Source organism: Mus caroli, chromosome 13, assembly GCF_900094665.2.
Source record: "Mus caroli chromosome 13, CAROLI_EIJ_v1.1, whole genome shotgun sequence".
NCBI classification, from domain to species: domain Eukaryota; kingdom Metazoa; phylum Chordata; class Mammalia; order Rodentia; family Muridae; genus Mus; species Mus caroli.
This window is the reverse complement of record NC_034582.1, coordinates 110,057,834-110,085,144: the sequence shown is the minus strand read 5'-3', so window position 1 is coordinate 110,085,144 and position 27,311 is coordinate 110,057,834. Positions and strand designations below refer to the sequence as shown.

At 39.1% G+C, this 27,311-nt stretch overlaps 1 protein-coding gene across 2 annotated transcripts in view; it reads left to right on the top strand.

Annotated features, from left to right (window-relative positions):
• Parp8 (poly(ADP-ribose) polymerase family member 8) overlaps positions 1 to 27,311 on the top strand; it is a 176,479-nt gene that overhangs the window by 137,151 nt on the left and 12,017 nt on the right. For both annotated transcript variants that reach the window (XM_021180032.2, XM_029468348.1), the window contains 10 exons: positions 110 to 160; positions 262 to 357; positions 14,967 to 15,059; positions 16,567 to 16,692; positions 17,588 to 17,653; positions 22,399 to 22,466; positions 24,634 to 24,682; positions 25,433 to 25,545; positions 25,787 to 25,859; positions 26,883 to 26,952. In XM_021180032.2, the coding sequence (XP_021035691.1) occupies positions 110 to 160; positions 262 to 357; positions 14,967 to 15,059; positions 16,567 to 16,692; positions 17,588 to 17,653; positions 22,399 to 22,466; positions 24,634 to 24,682; positions 25,433 to 25,545; positions 25,787 to 25,859; positions 26,883 to 26,952 (805 nt within the window). The remainder of the gene's footprint in view (positions 1 to 109; positions 161 to 261; positions 358 to 14,966; positions 15,060 to 16,566; positions 16,693 to 17,587; positions 17,654 to 22,398; positions 22,467 to 24,633; positions 24,683 to 25,432; positions 25,546 to 25,786; positions 25,860 to 26,882; positions 26,953 to 27,311) is intronic.

Below are 27,311 nucleotides of genomic sequence, written 5' to 3'. Positions count from 1 at the left end.
ATACTAATGTGGCCGTCTGCATTCATTTCTGAAGAAGGTAAGAGCTGCAATCGCTACATTTTCCCCAATGAAAAAATTACTTTTTTTTTTTAAACTTTGATTTTTATAGACAAATGGTGCAAAAAGCATTCCAATCCGAGACCGCGGCTTCCTGGTGCAGGTATGAGCTAAGACTATGTACTGTTGGGAGCATCTAGTCCCTGCTGGGAGAGCGCAGCTCTTGAGAACCACACTGCTTATATCCTTGTATTGTTTTATCAGACCATTGAGTTTGCTGAGCAGCGGATCCCTGTACTGAACGAATATTGTGTGGTGTGTGATGAACCGCACGTGTTTCAAAATGGCCCCATGCTTAGGGTAAGTTCCCATTGACTGAACTTCCACATTCACATGTAATACAAGCAGAACCATTCCAATATAAAAATAAATCAGCAAATAAAAGCCGTTAGAATAAGTACTCCCTAGGGCAAATTACTTAATAAATGATAAGTGCTATCGTTTGCAAGGAAAGGAGTTAATATGACTTCCCGAGGCATCTGTGAAAGAGTAAGTAATTTCCTACTAAAACTGTGTTCCTTATCTCTGTTCTATCTTATCTATTTCTATTTATTTCTATATTGGCAATAAGTCTCATAAACTGTATGTTTACATGCTTATTTAATAACACATGGCTTCTGGGAGCAGCCTTTTATAAGGCTAGACAACTTGAGCACTTTAGTGTGTTTGTTCAGAACTTCACAGTTTAATACAATATACCAAGAGGTTCCATGCAAGTTTCACGAAGCACACAGTAGTGTTGGGAAAGTCAGAAGAAAGTCCAAATCGCCAGTGTACTGACAATGTTTTCCCGTCACCTGAGATGTGGGGAAAAGGAAATCAACAGATGTGTGTGCTTTGGAGGATGAATTGTCCAAATTAAAAACTGGCACCTTTTTTTTTTTTTTTTTTGGAATAATAACTTTATAAACTTTAATCAATAAAAGTTGAAAAAAAACCCACAATTTTTAAATTGAAGTTTATGTAATCCTTGTGGTGGATTGAAGGGGAACTGTTCCATGTAGGCTCTTGTATTTGAATGTTCGGTCTCCAGTTGGTGGTGCTGTTTGGGGATATTAAGGGGGTCCTTGTTGGAGGAGCCTCATCACTAGGGAGGACTTTGCAGATTTGTAACTTTTTCCATCCACGCTGCGCTCTCTCTCTCTCTCTCTCTCTCTCTCTCTCTCTCTCTCTCTCTGTGTGGGCGTGAAATGTGATCTCCCATCCTCCTACTTTAACCCTGTTCCCATGGCTTGCCTGCCCTCCTAGTCCTCTAGAACCATAAGCCAAAATAGTGGCTTTCTTCTCTAAGTAACTTCTCAGCATGCTATTTCATCACAGCGACAAGAAAGTAACTAACACAATAGTCAGGTCACTAAAATGCATAGTTAGGTGAATTTTAATATAATCATGATTATAATCCAGAACAATTCCACTTCTTAAAGAACCACACACTACTAACAGCCTTTGCCCTCTCTCCCCATCCTGGTGTCCAGCAACCACTGACTTATTCTGTTCTTCTATGGATGCTTTCAACTATCATTCTTGTAGCATGGGGCAGTACTCTTTTCCCTTTTTGTCATTCAGCATTCCTCTTGATGGACATACCACATAGGTTTATTCATTCATCCATTGGTGGAATCTGTAAGATACAAATTTATTTCTCTCTCTCTCTCTCTCTCTCTCTCTCTCTCTCTCTGGAATGGCTGAATAGTTTACACCCTTCTCACTATCAGTATTATGACAGTTACACGTTCTCTGCGTCTATATTCCTTCCCTATATTTTTCTTCAAAAAATTCTATGAGTAAATATGTGAGTGCGTGTACATATATGTGAATCTAACTCCCTGGTTTTGGTAACACAGTGTTTATTGTCCACTTATATATCTTCAGAGAAATGTCTGTTCCAAAACTTTTCTTGTTTTTGTATTGTATTACTTTAATTTTTATTACTGGATGATACATATTCTTTATTCTCTATATTACATCTTTATTATTAGATCTTTAACTTACAAATGATAAATTTTATTTTGTGTGTTTTCTTTCCATTTTCTTGTTATTGTCTTCGATCCAGTAAGTTTTACATTTTGATGGAGTCTAATATTTTTAATTTCTTGCACTTTTATGTGTATCTAAGAAACTGAAATCAAAGTAATGCAAATTAGCTTTGTTCTCCATTTACAAGTTTGCTTTGGCTATTTATCTGGACTCCCTCTATCACTTCTGTGGCCACCTTGTCCACTTTCCACTTTTGCAAATGAAAGCAGTTGGAATTTCTAAATGTTTGCATATCAGTTTGGGAACTGTTGTCATCAGCTATATATATATATATATAAAATAAATATTTGTCTTCCCTCTCTATATACTGGGATCCTAGTGTCCATGTGATGTCACTAGGAGTGTCAGGCAGAGATGGGCCTGCATTGTGAGATGGATCCATTAGACCAGGTAGCCGAGAACTACCTGGAAAGATACCCTTCCTCCTCTAGCAAACAGGATAGAGTGGCATCTGTCACTGGCCTTCCTCTTGCACTACTGCCTGACACCAGCAGTGGTCCCTCACCAGACACTGAGCCTATTGTTGGCTTTCTAGCTCCCACACTATGAGAAATAGAAGGTTTTTGTTGTTTCTTTTTAAATGGCAGTCTGCGTGGACTGGCACAGTTAGATGGTAATTTTTCCAAAGCATGAACTGAGGATATCTTTTACTTACTCAGATATTTGAAATTTTCTTTCAATGATGTTTTAAACTTTTTAACATATAAGTTCTATATTTCTTTGAATAATTTTTTATGTAAATGGATTTTTTAATTTCATTTGTAGGTGATTCTTGTTTTTAATAAAGGAATACAAATGATATTTTTAGATTATCCATGTATTCTGTAACTTTAATAACTTTTTTTATAAGTTCTAATAAGTAATCATTGGTTTCTTTTAATGACTCTCCATAGATTTCTTAGGTTTGTTTCCCCGTTGCTATGATATTTAATGGAAAGTGGAGCACCAGCTCATGGGTTAAGAGATAACCACATATAAACAGAGGTGACTTATTCTTGGCTCATCGGTTGGAAGGTCCTAGTCCATGGTCAGTTGGTTATATTACCTTGATATACACACAACTCTTTGGGCAGCATTCAAGTCTAAGCTACTCCAGTCTCTTTCAAGAGAGAGGCCTCTTGGTTTTGTGGATTAGAAATGTACATAACTGGGTCTTCATTTCGTTGACACTTATGCTCCTTCCATTTTCCACTTCATTTATTTTTCTAACTATTACTGATACTAGAAGTACTGTATCGTTGAGCTATCCATTTCTACGTATGTTTTTTTTTTATTGTTTTTTTACCTTATTATTTGGAGGAGTGTGTTGCTCTACATGTTTATACAATTATACTACATGATTGCCATACTTTGTATCTTTTGTCTCTATTAGCAGTTACTGCCTTTATGTCTGTTTTAGCTCAGGTTATTGTAGTCTCTGCAAGTTCTTAACTCTTCTCTCAGCTCCTGCCTCTCTCCTTCCTACCTACTAATGAAAAAGTGTTGGTTGCCTATTCATTTTCTGTATGCATTATGTCTATCCCTGTTCATTTGGGCTTTTTTTTAAAAAATTGTTTTTATTTATTATTTTTTTTAATTTTTACTGTATCCTTTTATTATGAGGTCATTAAAATGTTCTGCCCTTCATTTCTGATTAGTAATTTTATCACTTTTTTCATTTTTATTCAAAGTACTTTATTTATAATATAGAATATTTTTAATTAGATATTTTCTTCATTTACAATTTTTAAAAAATACCAGCTCTGTCTGTCTGTCTGTCTGTCTGTCTGTCTGTCTGTCTCTCCCCCTCTCTCTCTCTCTCTGTGTGTGTGTGTGTGTGTGTGTGTGTGTGTGTTAAATAGGCCATTTTCTAGGATCTCATTTTAATTCCTCTCTTAAAACATTTTGATCTGTTTTCATAATGACTAGTTAGGGCACTGAAATGAGCATTTAAAAATGTTAAATTCTAGTTTAGATTAGGAGCATCTTTATTTTAATAACATGAAAACTTTGTTCTCACGTATCCTTTAAAAAGTATTTATTACTGTGTGCGTTATTGTGATGCGGGGACGACACATGTCAGAGCCCATGTGTGGAGCTCAGAGGACAAATTGGTCGAGTCAGGTCTTTTTCCTCTGTCATCTTCCAGGAATAAAGGCTCTCAAGCCTGCGGGGACACTGCACTGGCTGAGCTGTCTCGTCACACAAAAGTCTGGCCNCCCCCCCCCCCCATGTGTGAACACACTACCTCCTGTTTTATCAACACAGATTTAAAATAGTTGTTTTATGTAGTTTGCCTTTAAAGTAGTAAGAAACTGATCAAAGTGATACAAATAAAATATTGCATGTATGTAGTCTTTCAAATTTTTATTTGTTTGTTTGTTTACCACTTTAGTTTCTTACCTGTGCTCACTATATCTATGAATCCCGTCTAGGGCTCGTGGAGTTTAACTTGCGGTGTCCCTTCATTATTTACAGTGGGAAGTTTACACTAATTCCGAACTCTCAGATGTTGTTTGAGAATATTTTCATGTCTTTTTTTTTAAAGTTTGAAGAATGTAATATTATACATAGAATTATCTATTAACCCTTTTTCTTGTTTTGATATCAGTTTCTCTTCTCTTTGACACTTTGTGTTATTGCATGCTTTTGTTGCTTTTGTTTTCTGAAGACAAATTAATGCATTTGTGTGTGTGTGTATGTGTGAAGGATTCCTCCTATGTGTGAACTCTTCGCATTGCTTCTTATGTTTTTGATTTTCCATGATTTTTCTCTTATTTTATTTTATATTTTATTTTATTGAGATAAGATCTCTCAGTGTGGACTCCAGGCTAGCCTGGAGCTTCAGGCTGTTATTTAGCAGTAGCCCCTGGAGTGCTGGAATTACAGATGTGCATTGCCAGAGCTCTCTGTGTTTTAACTAAGGTATGTGTACATCTCTCTATGTTTATCCTAGTGGAATTCACTGGGCTTTCTTGGAGTATATATGTTTTTCCCACAGACTTTCTTTTTTTGGGAGATATTCTTTCATCAAATATTTCTCCACTTCTTTTACTTCTCTCTCAGGACTCCAGCATCAATGCACTTGTATGAGATGGTACTGAGTAGACCTCTTAGCCTCTCCTCACTTCCTGTTTTGTTCTCTTACTGAATTACTGAATTACACAACTTAGTTGGCCTACATACTAATGTTCATAAACTCCTCAAACACATTCATACCATTCCCTTGGTGAATTTTAAATTAGTTTTGATAGTGGTCAACCCCAGAATTTATTTCCTTTTTATAAATTCTATTTATTGATTCTTTGAAAATACCATCTTTATTTAGATTGCTTGTCTTGGCTCTTTAATCATCTTATAAATATTGTGAATACAGTTTGTGTATTTTCCTGGACCCTGTTCCTCACTTGCCTTTCTGTACCTGGGCCTTTATTATTTCCTTGCCTGTCTGGCTTTCTTCCTTCCTCCCTCCCTCCTCCCCTCCCTCCCTTCCTCTCTCCCTCCTCCCTTCCTCCTTCCCCATCTCTCCCTTCTTTCTTTCCTTCCAGCTAGGCATTCTGAATATACGAATGCAACCGACTGTGAATCAGATCTCTGTCCTTTCTAGGATTTATTTCTTGACAAATGATCAAAAGTATCTTTCCATTTCTTTCAAGGGTGTGTATTTGTTGAGCATTCCTTTAATACTTAACTTAGCTGTTTACAGTTCTACCCTGACCTGAATTTCCTCCTTGCATTAATAAAAACATCTAGAAATGATATGTAATGCCATCTTTTGATTTTTTTGTTTAGTTTTTTTTTTTTGCTTGTTTTTTTTTTTATTTTCTTTTCTTTTCTCCTCCCCCTCTTCTAAATTAAATTTATGTTCTTGCTGTTTAGCTTTGGCTTGCTCAAGAATTACTGTATTTAGTTCAGACTGTCTTCAGACTTGTAGCAGTCTTCCTGCCTAAGCCTCTCAAATGCTGGGAAGTTTTGTTTTGTTTTGTTTTGTTTTGTTTTGTTTTGTTTTGTTTTGTTTTGTTTTTTGCCACGAGCCACCGTGACTGACAACCAATTTTTATTGAGCACATGGAGTCCTGGCCAAGTGTATGGCCTTCTGTCTCCCCAGGCATCTGTAGAAACCGTTCACGCATTTCATTCATCTTCTTCATCCTTATTAGTCTCTTCTTTGGAACAGTTTTGTTACTTTATCATTTACCTCGGTTGTCACTGCCTCTGTAATGACCAAGGACACTAGTGTTCAGTTCTCATCCCGAGTTTAGTGCTGGGTGAGTTGCAGGTCAAGCACAGACAGACAGACAGACAGACAGACAAACAGGTGTCTGTCCACTAGATAGAGTTCATCATAGCCCTTTGTGACTGTCCTCCATTCCCTTTTCAGTTTCAGGAAATGTAAACTGTTAGGAATAGTTCACATTCTTACCACCACAGTGTAACTGTTTGTTTTGAGTAAGTGCTTCTTGCTGTATTACAAACTTTAAGCTACTTTCCAAAATGATTTGAGTTTGTTAGAACATTTTAATGGTGTTTTTAAAGGTTTTATAGGGAGGTGGAAGGATAGGTTATCACTAAGACATTTTCATTGGTGCCAGTGCTTATTTCAGTGTTTTTTAAAAATGCATTCTACAAAGCCTATGCTGTAAAATCCAGGTTTTAGTTTGAGAAACAGTACAATATAGGAGACTGTGAAGATTATGACTGACCTAATATGTACCCTTATTATTTACCAAGGAGGGACATCGTTTTGCACTGTGGGCAGGCACAGATACTTTGCTTATTGATTCCTTACTACTACTGTGGCTTGTGCTTCAAAGCAGTTGTTGTTGTTGTTGTTGTTGTTGTTGTTGTTGTTTTTGAATCACAGAGATTAAGCAATTTGCTCAACAACATTCAGATAGTGTATCTGGATGCAGAGCTTTGAACCTGATTCTGTCTGACTTCTGCACTCTCTATCTTCAACATTAATTAAAGGATTAGTAGGCTGAAGGCCCCATGGTCGATTCTGTTCCACTCTTTGAGGAGGGAAAAAAGATTGTCTTGCTCTTCAGAATGTTTGAAAATATAAATTACACAGTCTATAAATCAATGATTTTTTTTAATCAGACATTTTTAGTATCACAAGATTCACATAGATAAATAATAACTCTATTAGAATAATTTACAGATTTTCTGATTTATTTATTTTTATTCAAGGGAAATAGATGAAAATTATTCTTACAGTCTATATACCATTATGTTGAAAGTCTACTTTTTATTTTACTCTCAGAATAAAATACATGCTAGCTAAAACTGCATCTATTTGTTAAATTATTGCACGATTTAGAAGAAAAATGTCCAGTTGATGCATGGAGCTCTGTAGCTCCTGGTCTTCTATCTCTGCATATCCTTCTTAAGGAGCTGCAGTTGCCAACGTACAAGCTTTGACCTTGAGTTTATCCATGACAGTGCTGCCTCCTCTGCAGAGAACAATAGGGATTCATCTATAGCAGAAACTCCTTAGGTACGTTTTATGTGTGCAGAGTACTTTGGGTTGTTATGCACTCCTTTTGTGATTATTATTAACGCCATGTCACAGGTGAGGAAGGATATGTTTTATTCAGTGATGCTTCCATGGTTCGTAACAAAGACAAGGTTCTGACTGGGCACAGTGGCCCCAGAGCAGACTCTCAACTTGCAGACTTTAATGGCCACATTCTTGTTTTTTTGAAATTCACTGCACACAGGATTCGCAGCCTATTCTTGGTGGTTTAATTTGCTGGTAATTCATCTTTGTAATAAGTGTCAAAAATACCACAGTTTCTCTTAGTATTCGTTCTGCCTCACTCCAAATTTTGTTTGTTTTTGCTTCTCCCATCAGTGAAGGTTGGAGAGAAAACAATATTCTAAATAAGTATTTTCTGTAGCTAGTTATTAGATTCTGTAGTATTACTGTGACAGAGCCTAAGGCACTGCTGTTCGACCTTCCCAATGCTGGGACCCTTTTATACAGTTCCTCTTGTTGAGATGACCTCCAACCATACAATTATTTTCATTGCTATTTCATATTTGAGCTTTTGCTACTGTAATGATCATAATATAAATAGCTGAGATGCAGGATATCTGATATGTTTCCCCTATAAAAGGATCACTCTAACACCAAAGAAGTCCTAGCCCACAGGTTAAGAATTTTTGGCCTAAGGAAGTCAAAGAAATGCCTTTAGCCTTTTAAACAATGTTGTACGTGATGTGAAATCAGGTCAGGCACTGAGAGTCAAAGCATCTTCTCATGTGGAAGTGGGGTAAACAGAAGGAGCCATCTCTCAATTCTCTTGACAGAGGCTTTTCCTAATTTCATCACACTCTGTATTTTTTTTTCTATATTTTTCTTCTATTTACATTGCAGTACATTTTGCTATAAGTTTAAGTGTTATACATCGTTCCTAGCTGGGTTTTAAGCAGTGATTCCCTAGCCATTGCTTCAGACCTGTGACTTATTTCCAGGTGTCATAAACCCCGAGGAGGTGCATTACAACACACACACCTGGTGACTCAATAATAGACAGACAACACTTGGCTTTTCTCAGCTCCTGGTCCTAAGATCTCTGTCTTCCATGCTTGCATTATTTCTCAATATTGTTCTCTAAGTCTAGTTTTCTTAAGATGCAAATGTCTTTTACCTCTCTGCTCTTGAAGTCCTAAAATGTTACTTCCTGCTTGCAGCACTCTTCTGTTATTTTTCTCAGAGGACTCCCTTAGTGAGTGTGACACATGCTCTCTGAAAGTGTTCCTTAGAAGGGTCCCAGTTGGCCAGTCTTCTCCTTATTTGCTAACAACGTTGCAAGATGACATCTGAATCTGTAATACATGGAATCTCTCAACACAGGAGTGTTCATAGAGTCTGGGTTCTTGGCTCTCTGGTGGATTGCTATCACAAAATCTGCTGAATAAATCTGTCCCCTTTGAAGGCACTGGAGTGTCAGTGCGGCACGTGTTTTAGAGAGGCCTTCAAATGTTACAGAAAGCAGGAAAGTACCTGTTTGGTGCCTGAAAGCGTCTAAATTCCTAGTGGCCTGACTTTCCCCTCTGCTGTTGTGCCTTACTTAAGTCTTTCCTGTGAGCTGTTCATCTCTGATGGAGAAAACCGTGCGTCTATATGCATTAACATCCAGAACTCACCAGTGCTGGCTGTCATTCTGTGCCCCTGCTTAAGAGACACAGTTTCTGTTTCCTGTATGTGTTAGTTAAAGAGTTATGATCACGGTCAGCCGCCTTCAGTACAGTGGGCCTGTGAGGAGTCAAAACATTATAGTGGTAGCAGCATGTGACAGAACAGGAGCAAAGAGAGGGAGAGGGAGAGAGATGTGATGCCCTCTTCAGAGGCAAAGCCCCAGAGATCTCTTCTCCCCAATCTGGTAGCACTGCCATTTTTTCAGCACTTCTTAAGTTTGATAAATTATTAACAACTCAGTGGGTGAATCCGTTGATTTGGTTGGCACTTCTTTGACGTAATCACCCCCAAGAAGCCTGTCAAGTCACCTTCCCTTCTGAAGCCTGCATTGTTACCAAGCACCCATCCAGCAGCCATGCCTGCCCCATGAGCGCACCACTGCCCTGGTCCATTGTGATGCCTGTCCCTCTTAATGAAGAGTAAAGCTTTCTGAACTTGAATATCTGTCTTGAATCTAGAATACTCGAATATTGGCAAAACCTTGCCCGTGAAACTGGAAATGCAGAGAATTAAAACCTTAGAGGTGTGGCTCATATTGGGTTTTGTTGTTGTTGTTGTTGTTTTGTTTTGTTTTTTGTTTGTTTGTTTTGAGACAGGGTTTCTCTGTGTAGCTGTGGCTGTCCTGGAACTCACTCTATAGACCAGGCTGGCTTCAAACTCAGAAATCTGCCTGCCTCTGCCTCCCAAGTGCCAGAATTAAAGGTGTGCACCACCACACCAGGCAGAAGTGTGGTTCTTAATATGTTAACATTTATTCTTATTTTTCAACACATTTTAATCAAGAATTTACCCTCCAACTGATTTTTTCTCTCTTTTAATTGGAAATATTTCAGCAATAATTTAACATTTTTGATTAACTAAAACGTATATAATGCTGTATGTACTACAACCAACACCCTTTATTAGATACTTTAGTATGTTCTGTTCTGTACTTTTATTTTTATGTACATTAAGATAAAGCCAGTGGGCGGTGGTGGCGCACACCTTTAATCTTAGCACTTGGGAGGCAGAGGCAGGCGAACTTCTGAGTTTGAGGCCAGCCTGGTCTATAGAGTGAGTTCCAGGACAGCCAGGACTACACACAGAAACCCTGTCTCGAAAAAACAAAAAACAAAAAAACAACAACAAAAAACCCCAACAACAACAAAAAAAGATAAAGCCATATGGAGTCAGCTAGGCTAATTTAATTTATTTTGTTTAGCCTGGAAATGGCTCTCCATTGCTAAAGGAAGTGTTATGAATCTTGCCTAACTTCCTTATCAACTCATTGAGTTGGATGTTATTTTTATTCCCATTGTACAGATTTGGAAACAGCTGCATATGTGATCCAGGGTCAGTGAGATCCAGTTGTGTGTTTCATATGTTAGGCTTACATGAAATATTTAGTCTGAACAAAAAGATCATAGCAGAAGTGTTTGGAAACTGTCCCCAACGCTACGCTTTTCTCTAAATGCATAACAAAATCCTCCAGACTTGTAACATTTCTATTCTCAGTCAAGGGTAATTTAAATTCATTGAAAATGCAAATTTCTTCAAATACAGTTAGGTTCTAAAATATTCTTAGAGGCTTAGAAACAGTTTTTGAGATATGTTTTTATTGCTCACATTTAAATTGCTTTGATTCAAAAAAAATTATGTGTATTCATCTTAGCTGAAAAGGTCTACAGTGAAACATACTTAAAGACACATATAAAAATGTGCTTTGTACTTTTAAGTTGGCAAATAACGAACATTGTAGTAAATATGCCTGTTGGTAATGGTGGGGCTTGGTGTAGTTTTATAGTCTAAATTATAAGGATTGCTCCAACCCAATACATAATTATTAAATCTTATTGGTACTTATTAAAGCAAAGTAAGAATTAATAATGCCAGACTTGGATATATTTATGCTTATATAATTTCTATTAAAGTATGTGAAATAAGCTTATTATTACACCTATCCATTATTAGATGTTAAGTTGCCATGTACTGTTTAGATTTGAAGCTGTCTGTCATGGCAGTTTCTAATGAGGGGCACACAGGAGTCATTTTAGAGTTTGAAAAGGCTAGTCTATAGTGTAACTCCTTACATGGTGCCAAGGAGGCGTGGTTCTGTTTATCTTCCTTGAGTACAATTCCCTCTCCATGAGCAGAGAAGCCTAATTTTTCATTCATTCTTTGAGAATTTTCATGAATGCACACAGTGTACTACGTAATAATCCCATACTCCGCATCCGAGTTCTCCCAACTAGACCTCCGTCCCTTAGTCCCACCTTCATGTCCTCTCTCCTTAGCTAAGACCATCTAGTGCTGTCTATACGAACATGCTTGTAGAGCCATTCACTATAGTATGGGGTCTAGCAGAGGCCACCTCCCTGAAGAACACTGAATGCCTAGCCCAGCTGTCATAGCTGTCAAAGCACCCCAGCTATAGTTGGGACGTCATGACACTTTTCTCCATCTGTGCTGGAAGTCTGACTGGCTTTATCTTGTGCAGGTCACGTGCAAGCTTCTATAGTGGCTATGAGTTCATGAGTGTCATGGCTCTCTCATGTCCAGAAAACACTTTCTTGGCAATCCTCCTCAACCCCCAGCTCTTAAAATCTTCCTGCTCTCAGGACTGTAAGAGGCAGTGGGATTCAAGGACACCAAGAACACAAGGCCCTCTAAGTCAACATGATTAGAGCTCACATGCACTCACAGAGAGAGACTGAAGCAGCATGCACAGGGCCTGTACGTGTCTGCATCACATCCCTTGCATACATGTTATGCTTTCCACTTTAGTATTTTCCTGGGATTCCTGATTTTGTGAATAAGTGGGTCCCCAATTCTTTGCCTTCCCTTGGGATCCTTCCCTTCTGTTTGTTCATCTTGGTCAACTCTGCTGTGCTAGTTTTTATTTTGTCATTTAATTTTGATTATTCCTTATATGCTTATTTGTTTTCTAATGAGAGACGTCAAGGTCGTGGATCTACTTGGGAGAGGAGGTGGGGAGGAACTGGGAGGAGTAGAGGGAGGGAAACCCATAATCAGGATGTATTATGTAAGGAGGAAATCTATTTTTTAAATTAATAAAAGGAAAAAAAAAAAAAACCTTCTCTGTCCTCTTGTAGAATGTTTCCTGAGCTATGTGGGAGTGAGGTCTAGATGTTCCACTTAGGGACAGACACACCATGCTTTCTCATTCTCTGCACTCTGATCAGCTGTGAGGGAGACACCTAATTTTAATCACTTTCTGTAATTTCAGAATTTTTCTTTTAGGATCATCTTGTAATAACAGTTGGAATTAGCAAATATAATATGGATAAACAAGAAGAGTGTATTACTATACAAAACAAGTATGTGGATTTAGAAACAATTATCACAAATTTGAACGGTTTTTTGCATCTTACACTTTGAATTGTTTTGATGGTATATAAGCACTACCTTAGTGTGATTTAATATGGGGGTAAATTAATAAGAGCACTTAACATCTAGTTGCTACATTAAAAAAGAGAGAAATATGTTTTTGTAAGAATGTAATTCTAGTTTTACTAGTAGTTTTTCATAATAATAGAAAATTCTTTTGGTTGTTGTTTTCAGAAAAACCTATTTCCTCGCTTGCCTGATTCCCTTCCTACAGCTATTGGGGTGCTAGGATGTTTCCAGAAATCAGCTATACACAGTTGAGTATGGGAAGTAGGTTCCTTTTAGCCAAAAATGTATAAAAAATGGAAACATGTCCGCAAAGAAATTGGAAAAAAACGGACAGTTGGTGAATATATGGGATTCAGAGCTTTATAAGTACAGGCTGGGGAATGAATGCTGAAGAAAGCTTGAAAAATTTCACTGGGTAAATTACTAAAATTCATGCTAGACACAATCTAAGACGAGCTTTAGTTCCTGGGATTGTCAATGGCAAGGCATATATATTGCCATGACTGTCTACAGTGGTTTTTCATAAATTTTTCTTAAAAGTGTTATGGAACTCTTAAATATGGTAACTTAAGGTGTTTGATTTCTGTTTAAAACAGCAGCATAATACTGAAAATTATTGTTACTTTTTAATTGAAAATAATTTTCATTATATTCTGAGGATGAGGTGTGTGTGTGTGTGTGTGTGTGTGTATGCATACCTGTCCCATTCACATATATACACACATTTAAGTAAGTACATTCCATTGTTAAATACTCCAGATAAAACTTATAATTATTCCAATCAGTAAATAAGCCATACCTTGTTATTCAGCTTGGGGATTAGTGTATGGTAGTTATTAAATGGGTAGTGGGCTCTTTGACTGGAGTATTATTCAAAAGAAAGCACCTTCCATGTTGCCGTTCACTGGATCGAGTAGTACACAGGTAAGTCTGGTCCGTCTGTCATGATCTACAAGCTCTGACTCCCTGAGTTTTCGTTCACGTGCAGATTTCACTTTTGTTATACTGAGACACGGATGTAACGTTGGATGTGTAGTTCATGTGTAGTAACGGTTGCTCCTGCTACCTCAGCTCATAACATGTTGAGCCACTCCCAAGAAAGTGATCAAAGCCTCATGTCTTTAGGGAAAAATTGAGGTGCACATACATAGATAACTTATAAGAGATTGAAGAAGATTTTAGAATACTGCAAACATTCAAGTAAAAAGAAAAAACAGGCAAAATTGAGCAGTCTGCTCTCTCTGTGTTTATCCAGACACAGAGCACTGACTATAGACTGTGCAGAACTCCGCCCCCCCACCTCTTCCCACAGTTTCAGCAATTCTGAAGCAGAATCATTTCGCACTGTTAGAACCAACAAAAGAATTACAGCAAGTCATCCCCCTCCTTAGACTCTCTTCAGGGATTCTGCGAGAAAGTTGCGATAACTCAGGCTTTCTATCCATAAAACCACACATGTGAGCCTCCCCTGAACATAAAGAATGCCCAGAGCGGAGCCATACTTTCCCAGTAGCTACGCAACAGACCAAGCCATCCTCTAGAAGCAGCGAGCACAGGAGCAGTGGCACTAACAAATGCCTTTTGTCTGCTGTGCTGAGGCACAGTGGAGCGCGCTGGGTTAGGCTTCATCAGCTACCTAATGCAATGTAACTGGGGAGATAAGATAAATCAAGGGGATGACACTATATTAGATTTGAAAGATGAGAGCTCCTCCAAAGTAATTGGAGAGTGTATATTTTAGTGCCGTTGACCTCGGGAGGTTATTGAAGTCAAGAGCCTGTGCAACAAATGCAACGAAACCAATCTTTCAAGAGCTAGGTGGCAAGTAAGTCGAGTCATGCTTAATTCTCACTAATAAATTTCCTAGGGAAAAGTGAGATTCACCCATTATATATCCTTTTTTTTTTTTTAATGTAGTTTTTGTGTGTGACTTGATTATATCCCCAACTTAGGGAAATATTTTTCAAAATGAATACATCTAATATGCATTATATTTTGAATAGATGTATTTTACTGCTTAATATTCTTTTCATCAGTAGCTAAGTTGTTCTGAATGGAAATGCCTACAACTCTCTGGAATGGGTCATCTGTTATTGTAGTTGTGACTCTACCAGAAGACTATTGTTACTTCAGTGTGAGAATTAATAATATATTAATAAGTAATATCATACCATTTCCTTTCTTCAAACACTCTAAGCTCTATATGTCCCGTTTATTATGTAGAGCAACTTTACATTGATGAATTGAAAGACGGAAACATATACTGTAGCTGACGCCTGTTCTTTTGCAGCCCACAGTATGTGAGCGAGAGCTGTGTGTGTTTGCTTTTCAAACCCTGGGAGTGATGAATGAAGCTGCCGACGAGATCGCTACCGGAGCTCAGGTACCCGTGCTAATTGGGCCTGGTTTTGTTCTCAGAAATTTGTTCCAGTCCAATGCTGTCTTCTTGTCACTGTTCTTCAGGGTCTTCAGGGCAGAATTCTGATAGATTCTTCTTAAAATCAATCTCGCATTTAACTTTTTCCTTTTAGAATCGTGGTTTGCCATTTTTGTTTTGTTTTGTATTGTTTTGTTTTGTTTTGTTTTATTTTGTTTTGTTTTGTTTTGGAGTGGCCTAGTGGGGGTGGGGTGGGGGTGGCGGGGAATTAAACAACTTTCTCTTACAAATAATTGTCTTCCTTGCTGGATGGTGGGGGAAACCTTGCCTGTGTTTTATGTAGTTTTGTTTGTTTGTTTGTTTGTTTGTTTGGTTGGTTGGTTTTTGGTACAGTTTCACTTCCATGAAGTGGAAGCCTATTCTGTCTGTCTGTCTATCTGTCTGTCTGTCCGTCCGTCCGTCCGTCCGTCCGTCTGTTCATCCATCCATCCATCCATCCATCCATCCATCCATCCATCCATCCATCTATCTGCTCAGGATGTCTTGGAACTTGCTATATATACAACAGGGAAGCATCCAACTCACAGATATCCATCTATCTCTGCCTCCCAAGTGCCACCGGGCCCAACGTTTTGTTGTTGCTGTTGTTTAGTACAGGGTTACATTAGGCCCTTTCATTGAGACAGGATTCTGGTATGTGTCCTGGACTGGCCTTGAGCTGAACTTGTAAACTTACTGCCTTGGTGTCTCCCGAGCTGGGCTTATAGTCATGTACCATCTTGTTTCACTTCCTGTGCATTTTTAAAATGCCACTTTAAAATCATTTTGGATGTAGCTTTCCCTGTTTATGACCACCCTGAATTACAACTGTTCAGATGAGCTCCTTCTGTCTAGGCAGTACCACTTTTCCTTCATTCAGTTTCCAGAAACAGCATACTCTTCTGGGATCTGGAGAAGGGAGACAGCTTACTCTAGGCAGTATTGTTTCTTTGTTTATGAGAGGCAAGGTGATTTCCAGTAATTTTCTTTTCCTAGAATATAGTAAACTTGTCATGGCTGTGTGGATTTTCTAACTTGGAGTAATCTCCTCCCCTCTCAGGTTAGGTCTCTAAGAAAGTTCCAGAACTTGCTATACGTCTTTATCTAATACCCACTTCACTGTCATTCCATTTAACAATACCAGAACTTCCAAGGAAGCATATATTCCCTTAATATCTTGCCCATTAGACTGTGTACAGCACCCTAGCACGGACCTGTCTTGTTTGTCTTACCATCGATTTTAGAACAGTGCCATTACACGTACTCATGAGCAGTCAAGAGGCAACACATGCTTGTTAATTTAAATCAGTGATCCAGTTTTGGCCAAGTTTGGTACCACATCATGAGCTACAGATTTGAGAGGTGGGTGGCAGTCTCGGGGCTTCCTGATTACACTGGGCTGCCATGAACAGGACAGATAGCGGCAGAACATCTGATAGCACCTGACAGTGACTCGTCTCTTCTGTTTTCCAAGGTGGTAGATCTGCTTGTGTCCATGTGTAGATCTGCATTGGAGTCTCCTAGAAAAGTCGTCATTTTTGAGCCATATCCTTCTGTGGTAGATCCTAATGACCCTCAGATGTTAGCCTTCAATCCCAGGGTAAGTGGTCCCCAAGCGCACCCATGCACAAAGCTCCCAAGAACCATGATGGAGGCTTTAATCTCATGGTTGTGGTCCCCTTGGATATCTGTCTTGTCAAGTGTCTCCATGGTAATTTTAAGTTCATAGCACATTCTTTGGGATTCCATAGTCTGACTGGAATAAAAGGAACATTAGCCAAGAGACAGAACCCCCTTTCTTCTTTATCACCTCAACCCCTTTCCCTGTTGTTTCTCACCATCTCTGTAGAAAGTAACAACAGTTAAGTCGATATTGTTAAAAGTCTAACCATTTCATAAACATAGCAGAATTTTTTTTTTCTGAAATAACAGAATTTCAAATTGGTAGAGAGCCAAAACTGCTTTAGTGTATATTATTGTTCTTGAAATTGTTTTGGAGAAATGAGTGTACAATGCAGCCTCCTAAGACCTGTCCCTTACTGTTTACCTTCTGCATAGAAATGAGGGATCATTCAAGCACACACTGTCACCTTACTCTTGGATGACAGTGTTCCAGTCTAAAATTAAAGCAGCTGGGAGATTTGAAGTATGTCTTCTTGCAGAAGGAGTTTACGCTTACTTTATTGCTTATTGCTTTGGTGTTGTGACAGCCAGAGTCAAGAGCCCAAAACCTCTTTTGTATTTCAAGACTTTCTTCCAGGGAGGTGAACTTTATTTTGTGCCCTTACATAAGGAATAACACTTGAGTTTTTCTTCCCTTTAATTCTAGATATCAGCCCTCTGTCCCTGCTTCATCTTAATACACTCTTATCTAATGACATTGCTTGCACATTCCCTTTGATAGAAAAATGCATGTACAGAAATAGTATATTTCTCTAGTGTAACTTGTGAAGGCCTGTCACTAAATGGTGCCGTTTGTTTCCTTTGACACACAGAAGAAGAACTATGATCGCGTAATGAAAGCTCTGGACAGCATAACTTCCATCAGAGAAATGACACAGGTGCGAAAGTGGTCTCGTTCTCATGTATGGCTCAGTCTGCATAAGTAAAATGCTATTTTAAAAATGTCTTCAGATTAACCCCACTACAGAATGTTCAGGTTTTTTTTCTCCTATACAAGACATAATTTAAAATCATAAAAGGGTGAGAGGATGGTTTAATTCAACTCTGCCTGTGTCTTTGTGTGGTAACACTGATTTTAAAGAATAAATTCATAATTGTAATCTTAATATTTTGTTCTTAAACTTGAGTAAATTCCTTGAGTACTTGATATTAGCAGGATCTTTTAAAACAAAGTCTAAATCTAATAAATACTACCTTCAATACTAACTGATGTGAATAATTTTAGACATTATTTCGAGTGTTAACAATGACAGAGATTTGGGTCAATAGAGACTGGCGCTGCATGTGTACAGCCACATCTGGCTACCGTAGAGACTGGCGCTGCATGTGCACAGCCACATCTGGCTACCGTAGAGACTGGCGCTGCATGTGTACAGCCACATCTGGCTACCAGTATTCTTTGTTATTGGGCTAGGTTTATTGTTTGTTTGGTTTGGTTTGGTTTGGTTTTGGTGTGTGTGAGTGTGAGTGTGTGTGTGTGTGTGTGTGTGTGTGTGCGCGCGCGTGTGTGTGCGTGTATGTTATTTTTTGAGTTAACATCTCAACTACCTCAAGCTATCCTTCAAATGCTATGTAGCTAAAAATACCTCGAACTTCTGATCTTTATCTGTCACATAAGTGAGTGATTACCAACATATGCCTCCACAATAATTCAGAAATATTCTTTCTCCCTCCTCCTTCTCATTCTTGTATGTGTGCCTATGTGTCTGTGTGTTTGTATATGTGCTTGTATATGTGTTCATGTGATCTCGTCAGTAGATTTATTTAGAATTATTCTTTAAGATACAAATTCTGGGGCTGAAGAAATGGCACAAGAGCTAAGGGCTATGGCTGGTTTTTTTCTAGCACCTACATGGCAGCTCGTAGCTGTCTGTAGCTCTAGATCCAGTGGATCTGACTCTCCCACACAGGCATACTTGTAGACCAAACACCAATGTACATAAATAAACTTATAAAATAAACGTAAAATTAAAAAAAGATTAAAAAGTCATCAGATATTGTAGATATAACACAGAACCTATATCCACTTTGGAATTGGCAGCCCCCCTAGGAATGTGACATTACTTTTCTTGTCCTTTAGGGGGAGCTCTGGTGGAAAGCTGTGTTGAGCTAAGATCACCTTCTTGTGCTGTAGCCTAGCACTGGGAAAGTACTTGCCATTGAAGCACCGACTCCTTTTCTCTACCAAAGAGTCGGAAATGGGATTTCAAGGTCATCATCATCACAGTTATCAATAGAAATTACATTGCATTTTGTGTGAAGTTTGCATGTGTCCACTGTAAGTGAGGGTCACTCATCCCCTCTGTCGAAGGAAGAGGAGTCTCCTGCACAGGTTCACTGAGTTTCTCCCTACCCTTCACCCAAGGCTGTCATTCTCAAAAATGGTCGTTTCACAGTTCCAACTTTTGTCCTTGATTCCCTTGGTCATTATTTTATTCGTGTTAACCAATGTACATTCATTGGTTTGTTCATTCATTCATGCACACACTTATCCATTCAACGACTGGTGTTAGACAGTGGCACAGATGAATATCCACACTTCACAAGTGATGCCAGTTGTCTTAAGTCTCCCATTTCTTCTAGTGACTATTCTGGGCTAGTAACTGGCAGTGTCATTTGAATTACTCTTCAAATACATGTATTTGTGTGAGGAAAGAAAACTATAAAGTGCATAGGGATGAGAAAGAAGAAATAACGCCACATATTAAGTGAAGATAAATATTTTTAGTCACGATAAAAAGATTGCTATAGAGTATTTGTACTATTCTTCAGAGTGTAGAGTCTAGACCCATATGTCATTCCCAGATATAAACATGGCCCCAAACTCTAGAGTCTGCTCACTGCCAAAGGTTGCTTCCTGTATTCTGGGTCATGTGTACGCTGTGTTAACTGGAGGCAATAGAGCTGTTGAAGCATCAGCCTAGGAAATTAGAGGCCAGATTTGCATAACTGCTTCAGCACAATGTGGCTCACGACCTTGGGCAAGTTACTTAGTTGCTGGAAACCTCAGTGTCTTCACTATTCCGTTAGGAAAAGCAGCTACATTTATTTATTTGTTTATTCATTTATAAGACTTATTTATTTTATATACATGAGTAGAGTGTAGCTGTACAGATGGTTGTGAGCCCTCATGTGGTTGTTGGAAATTGAATTTTAGGACCTCTGCTCGCTCTTTTCAGCCCTGCTTGCTCTGGTCAGCCCACTCGCTCTGGTCAACTCTGCTTGCTCAGTCTCTCCTTTCTCAAGCCCAAAGATTTATTTGTTATTATACATAACTACACTGTAGTTGACTTCAGACGCACCATAAGAAGGTGTCAGATCTCATTACAGGTGGTTGTGAGCCACCATGTGGTTGATGGGGTTTGAACTCAGGACCTTGGGAGATCAGTCAGTGCTTTTACCCGCTGAGCCATCTCACCAGCCCCTATTTATTTATTTATTTATTTATTTATTTATTTATTTATTTAGGTTCAGAGTGGCTCCACAGGCATGGTCTTATAGAATAAAATTATTTAATCTTTTCCACAGTATTATACTAGCCTATGTTTTAAAGCTAGCTCAGAAATGCCATAAAGAATTTAGAAGTTGTTCCTTGATTTGTAATAAAATGTTTAATTTGGCAGTAAATTCATTTAATTTCTCTTTTGGAGAAGAATTCTTACACAAATTGTCTTCAGCTTTCATACAGCAATGTATCATGACTATAGGTCCTCCTTTAATATTAAATTTAAACGTCTTCAATATCAAAGAGAAATATTGCAGGATGCTTTGCCAAGGGGTGGGGCACTTTCTCTTTTGAGCATTTGCTGTAGGGGAAGAGCTGCTGTATGTGCTGAACTTCCTTCCCAGCCACTTCCCTTCAGCCCCAAGAGTGGTAAGGAGGAGCTATAAGGAAAAGGTAATGCAGGGAGAGAAGGATGAGCCATGGGAGGGATGTGGCCTAGGGGAGGGATGTAGCCACAAAGGGAAGATACTAGAAGGAGCTAAGTGGAAAATCACTGCAGGCAGTATGGCAAAGTTGGTGACTTAGCATCTTCTCACGAGAGACACAGAGGAGTGGGTGTGGGTGTGGGAGTTGTGGGGAGGCTAGGGAGTCACTACTAATCATCTAGTGAAGGTAGAATCTGGGCTAAAGTTGGATCAAGTCTTAAGTTTTTCATCTTCTTTTTAATTTATAAATAATTACCCAATGTACTCCTTCCCTCTCCTTCTCCTGGTCTCTTCCATGTCCCACCCCCAAGCACACTCCCTCTCAAATCATGGCCTCTTTTTTCTCAATTATTGTTGTTTTGCACACACATGCACATGACTGGACATATGAATGCAACCCACTGAGTGTTGAGTGCTGCTTTTATGTTTGTAGGATTAGCCACTTGGTACCAGGTAACCAGCTGGGGGAGTCAACCCTCAGGAAGACTCCTTCCTCCTTTCTCAGCAGGTGTTAATAATGGCGATAGCTCCTTATTGAGGGGTGGGGCCCGTGAGATCTCTCCCTTCCACCCTGGCATGTGAACTGTTCTTGTCTTTATTCAGGTCCTGTTTAGGTAGCTATGTTGTTAAGATTTCCCCGATGTAGCTTCCTTGTCATATCTAAAGGCATAATCTCCCAGCAGGCTTACTGTTCTTCTGTTTCATACAAATCATTGTAACTCCTTTTAAATGTAGAGGTTGCATTGTAGATTCATCAAATGGAGCTGGGTACCACATGGTCAGTTATTATCTGTGTTTTGACCTATTTGGCTTTCTGTAATGAGCTCCATCAGAAAAACTGTGTGTGTGTGTGTGTGTCTGTGTGTATGAGACAGAGAGAGAGAGAGAGAGAGAGAGAGAGAGAGAGAGAGAGAGAGAGAGAGAGAGAGAAAGAGAGAAAGAGAGAAAGAGAGAAAGAGAGAGAATGAGAGAGAGAACGCTACAGTTACCTAAGGGTGTAAGTATTCAGGATGAAGTTAGACATTATAATAGTTTGGGAAAGTGGCAGCAGCATGTTCCCCTATAAGATGCAGGACCTCACAAGGCATGAGTAGTTAGTTTGGTTTCCAATACCAGGAATAAATGCTCTCTTTTTTTAAGAGGCCTTAAGTCCAGAGGACTATTGGTTATTATCAAGTTACTATTGCACCCACCGGTAGGGATGACTTGTAATGCTGGGTTATTGTTGTGGTCCACCGGCTTCACAGCAGGGATGGACTATTGGTTGCTTTTCTCCCTTGGCAGTTTAATAGCACCATTTGGTACTATGAAAGCTAGTCCTCAGAGAACAAGCTTTCAGGTCAGATCCAACTCAAATCCTCTGAGTCCTTTGTCCAAAGTACACGGTGTCTTCAACAGAAACCTCTGACTTCTGAGAAATAACCAAGGGCAACAGTAATAGCCCATATTGTTTTAGGAGTCTCTTGGGCTCCCCTGTCGGTCAAGTCTCTTTAAGCTAGGATCCAATTCAGTTCATGCTTCCCTTCCCCTTGTGTGAAGAGGATAATTGGCTATTCCCATGCCAAGTCTAGACAGGTTTTGCTTTAGCTAGACTAGGCTATATCACTTAATCTGATTTTCTTTTTGTTGTGGGGTGGTTGGGGAAAGTAGTGAATTTTAAAGAAAAATGAAGTTATGTAATTTTATCTTCCAGGCACCCTATCTGGAAATCAAGAAGCAGATGGATAAACAGGACCCCCTTGCTCACCCGCTTCTGCAATGGTATAAGAACGTTGTTTTTCTCCTAATAAAAATCAGTAGCTCTTTCTGCTTCTAAAGAAGAGGGACTATTTCGTAAGCCCTGCAAATCCACAGTTATACAAGTCTGTGATACCTAGTGATTTTTTTCCCCACCCAAGAGTCCTTAAAGACTCTCGCTTTAATTAAAACTAGTACATCACAAGAGGAGGAAGATGCTGTTGTATGCACAAGTAGGAGCACACAATGCATTTGACAGCGGTTAGTTTACAGTCTTAAAGGATATGCTTAATTAGATTATGTGCTGAAAGCATTTTGGTTCATTTAATTTTCTAGTTCAGTGAGGACTTGGTGTAAAACTTAATTCCTTTCAGTCCTTTTCATTGAAAAAAAAAAAAACTCAAAATATGCTTTAGATATTTTGATTCCTTAACAAGAATAGGAAAATTTGTCTGACTCTCTGCTTGACCACTGCAGAAGATGTATACTTTCAGGGTGGGTCTTGGTGAGGAACACAACATTTAGCCCCAGCCTGGTTCTTGGAGAATTCTGCAGCAGAGAGGAGGGGTGTCCTAAAGAATACACCTTGCTTTGGTGCCTGCTTTAATTAATTTGTCCCTTTTCATCTTCAAAGACTAGACAATAAGAGTTTATAAGGGTTTTGTATACGTGGCTTTTCTGAAATCACTTGAATAAAATTACCATGGTTATCATGAAGTAGCAAAATATGCATATTATCAGAGATGGGTCTGTATAAGCACTGGGTGTGACAATCGGTGGATGAGGAACTGAGGAGGGTGAACTGGGAGGGGGATAACAGCTGGATGTATATAAAAAAGGTTAAAGATAACAACAACAACAACAAAAAAAACCCAAACAAACAAAAAAAAAAACCTGAGGATTCTGATTACTTTTGCTTAGTAAAATGTCATAGACCATATATGGTCTAATAAAACCATGACAAACTTTAGTTAAAGAAATTTGCATGATACATTAGGATCTGTTATTAAAATACTGATAGGTGTGGAAAAATGATATTTTAAAAGACTCATATTTTTCTCATCATACTTAAGGTGAAAGTAGGAAAATAAACAACTGGAATTTTGAGGTCCCAGATTGCTCACCAGATGACACAGGGGAAATTAGGGTCCAGGGTTAGGGCACCTTGACTCATTAATAAAGGAATTCAAGAAGGGACTCTAACAGAAGCTGGGGGGTAGAGGGGGCAGGACAGAACAGCTGAGCTGTAAAACCCACAGCAGCTGCCTAGGGGAACTGGAGAACAAAATGAAGACAGACCATGCCATGTAAGCTGGCATTGAAGTCAGATATATGGTGGACAGGCAGCCATGTGGTGGGCAGAAAACTTTAGGGAAGGAGTGAAGAAGGCTCAGATGTGGACAAAGCCCAGATATTGAGGAAATCATGCTTAGAAAAAGAGATAGAAGCACATTCTGTTTTTTCGAATAAGAAAAGTGAAAGAATATAATGATTTTATCTTTTTGCCCTTGGGTCCAGCAAAGCTAGGGGGTGGGCATTCTGGGAAGGAAAAGTACAGCATCTCGTTATGCACTGGTTATCCCTGTCCCCCCGGCATGTCTCTAGCTTGCTTTCCTAAAGGTGGTCTGTTGGTCAAACATTTTGTAGTCTCCTCTTTTACAACTATAGACTATGTGTATTCATGATTTCAAGCACCTGGGTTAAAATGGTCAACCTCAGGGTGAAGTATGTTGACTTTTGTGGATGAGCCACTGTCAACTCTGTCTTCTCAAAGATATCCTTATTTGTTCCAACAAAGAGAATATTTATTGAAAGCCATTCCTCAGGAGATATTGGAAACAAAATGATCAGGGCCATAAATCACACCGGTAGAGTCCCATTATTTGAGAGCACTGAATCTACAAAAATGTTCATGTTGCTAATATTTAAGGTTGTAATTTTTAAGGATGACATCTTCACAAGTTTTACAGTACTACTTTCCCAGTGAGTTTTCTCAGATGAAAGCATCTTTTTTGTTATATAAGCTCTCTAGATTGTGTTAGTAAGTAAACCAAACTTATGTAATCAACTGAAAAGCATTACTGAGTTTTGTGGCACAGCAAAACTACAAGTCCCTCATTTGCCAATTATCATGCAAGACTATCAAGATATTTGACACACAGTTGTGACTGACTGATCATTTCAATTTCAGGGTCATCTCAAGTAATAGGTCACATATTGTGAAACTGCCAGTCAACAGGGTAAGTTATGTTTTCATATAAATGGGAGACTGTTAGCTGGACCACCATGGGTCTCAGGCAGCTTGTCCAAGATATGACCCAGCTCAATTCTTAATTTTCCATTTGTGCATGAGCTGCAAACCCTTTTGAGACATCAAACCTATGTGAAATGAATTAAAAAGCATCAATCTGAGAGAATGTAGTCTTCCTATAAGAGTTTGAAAAGTGACATCTAGGGAGAGATTGTGCCGCCAGAGTTCTGCCTTCCCATATTTGAAATGCTGGATTCAAACTCTTTGCTCATGAGCCTGAGCAGTGTTTAAACAATCTTTCTGAGAAGCTAGTGGTCCCTGATTGCAGTGCTCATCACACCTAAGAGCAGCACTGAAAGCTCTTCTCTCCTTATTTTCAAATCTCCGCGTGGGAGATTGCTTCATGTTGTGTTCCTGGGTATGTATCCAAGCTGAAAGGGAAAGAGTTAGGGAGTCATGCTGAGCAGTTCACCTGACAAATGTCCTCAAGAGCAGTCCAGGGTGAGCAGGACAGCACAGTGGACTCTGAAGCATCAGTGTCTTGGGCTTGTCTGCCACAAAGAAGTCACTTGGCTAGCCCAACGAAGTCACTTTCCATGGGTGATTCCATGTGAGTCTAACTTAAGCAGATTTCTAATATATATATAGTTATTAGTGTAAAATTTCTCCGTTTTGAAGTTGGATCCTTAAGCTGGTAAAATCTTGACATGACATCACTTGTTATTCCTTTGCATGGCAGCAACTGAAGTTCATGCACACTCCACACCAGTTCCTCCTTCTCAGCAGTCCACCAGCCAAAGAGTCCAACTTCAGAGCTGCCAAGAAGCTCTTTGGGAGCACCTTCGCATTTCAGTGAGTACAGCTTGGAGGGAGGGTGGGTTCCACACGGTCTTCCCGTTATCCCAGAGGTGAAGGGGAAGAAAGCACTGTCTCTGAGCTTGACACTAACTGACAAGTCGGCCATTTGGACATTTAACTTGGAAACTCAGAACTTCCAGAAACATCACCTGAAGTTCTTCTTAAGTGAAGACCAACTGTAGAGACACCTGACTTTGTGCCTTTGCCTTTCCCCCTCCCCACGCCTGTGTTTTAGTGGCTCTCACATTGAAAACTGGCACTCTATCCTGAGGAATGGTCTGGTCGTTGCCTCTAACACGCGTCTGCAGGTAACATTTTTTTTTTTTTGAATGTTTTAGTAAGAGTCCATTTATTCTTAATGGGGAGATGTTGAGCCCTAATGCATTTATTTAAACTATTATCCAGAGTTTCTAATAAAGATAAATGCATTTTCACAAAATAACTGAATCAGAATTGAGTGATGCCTGACAGTGAAGGATTCCTAGGAGAAAAAGTGCAAGTCAGAAAATAAGAAGTAAAATAAGACAGTGCAGAAAGTAAAACCATACTTTCTATCCATGTCTCTAATATGTCTTTAGTACTGTGCCCCAGTGTGCCTTAAATTTGCTTATTCCTCTTCTAGTCCATACCTCCAAATTACATTTGGCCCATTTCAGTTAGACCCAATGTTCCATAGCACAAAGGAAAGAAACCGTCCGGCCCAGTCACCGGAGCCAGTTATCACTGTACAGTAACAACACGGGGGACAGAATTAACTCTGCTTGTCTGCAAGCTTAAACCTGTTGATTTGGTACCAAGTTCTTAGGACTGGCATGTAAAGACGCTAGAATATGGAAATGAGATGGAAGAATTTTAAATGTTCTGAGGAGTTCCTCTTTCTACCACTTGAAATGTTTCACATAATGAAACTCCTTTTAACTTGAAACTCTCAGTGGAAGAGTGGACTGGCAGATGAGGTACATGGTGAACTGTGTTCTTATCACAACTTGTAGTGTTCCTGAGAATGCTTCTCCAGGCTCTTCAGCGAGTCCTGCTTTTAGAATTTTAGATTCATTAGAAGAAGAACTGTGCATAGTCCTTTGTGACTAGTGATTCTCTTTATTACTAGTCAAGTGGAGAACATTCTTTGTCTCCTTTTCCTCTTTATTCCCCCCTTATCAACTCATTCCAAAGAGACGATGGCGCTCTTCTTATATTTGACCCAGCCTAAGTGTCCTCTCATTTTAGTTAGACCTAATGTTCCAACATGAAACCGACTGCCCTCCTTGTCTGATGCTAATTCAAAGCACTGACCTGTGATGTCTTTCTCTCTCTTACATCTCATGTTGTAGCTCCACGGTGCGATGTACGGGAGTGGGATCTATCTTAGCCCGATGTCCAGCATATCGTTCGGTTACTCAGGTAAGCCTGCATTTGACTTCTAATTTTACTTTCTGAGATGGAGGAGAGCAGAGGTAACCTGAAAGCACGTGTTGTAGGGAGCCTGGAAAACTGGAAACATGGAGAGAATGATCTCCTGTTTGCCGGCATTGAACGATTCTTCATGTGGTGGAATTTATGGTTAGTGCATCTTTGTGGTTTTAAAGTTTGACTGTAGAGTAATTAAATTAAACACTTTGTAAACAGACTCAAGTCAGAATTTAAAAAAATCAAATAGCAATTTCTCAAGATTGCCCTAAAATCTTAGTATTTGATTCTTTAACTACTTCCACAGCAGGTATGTGTGTGTGTGTGTGTGTGTGTGTGTGTGTGTGTGTGTG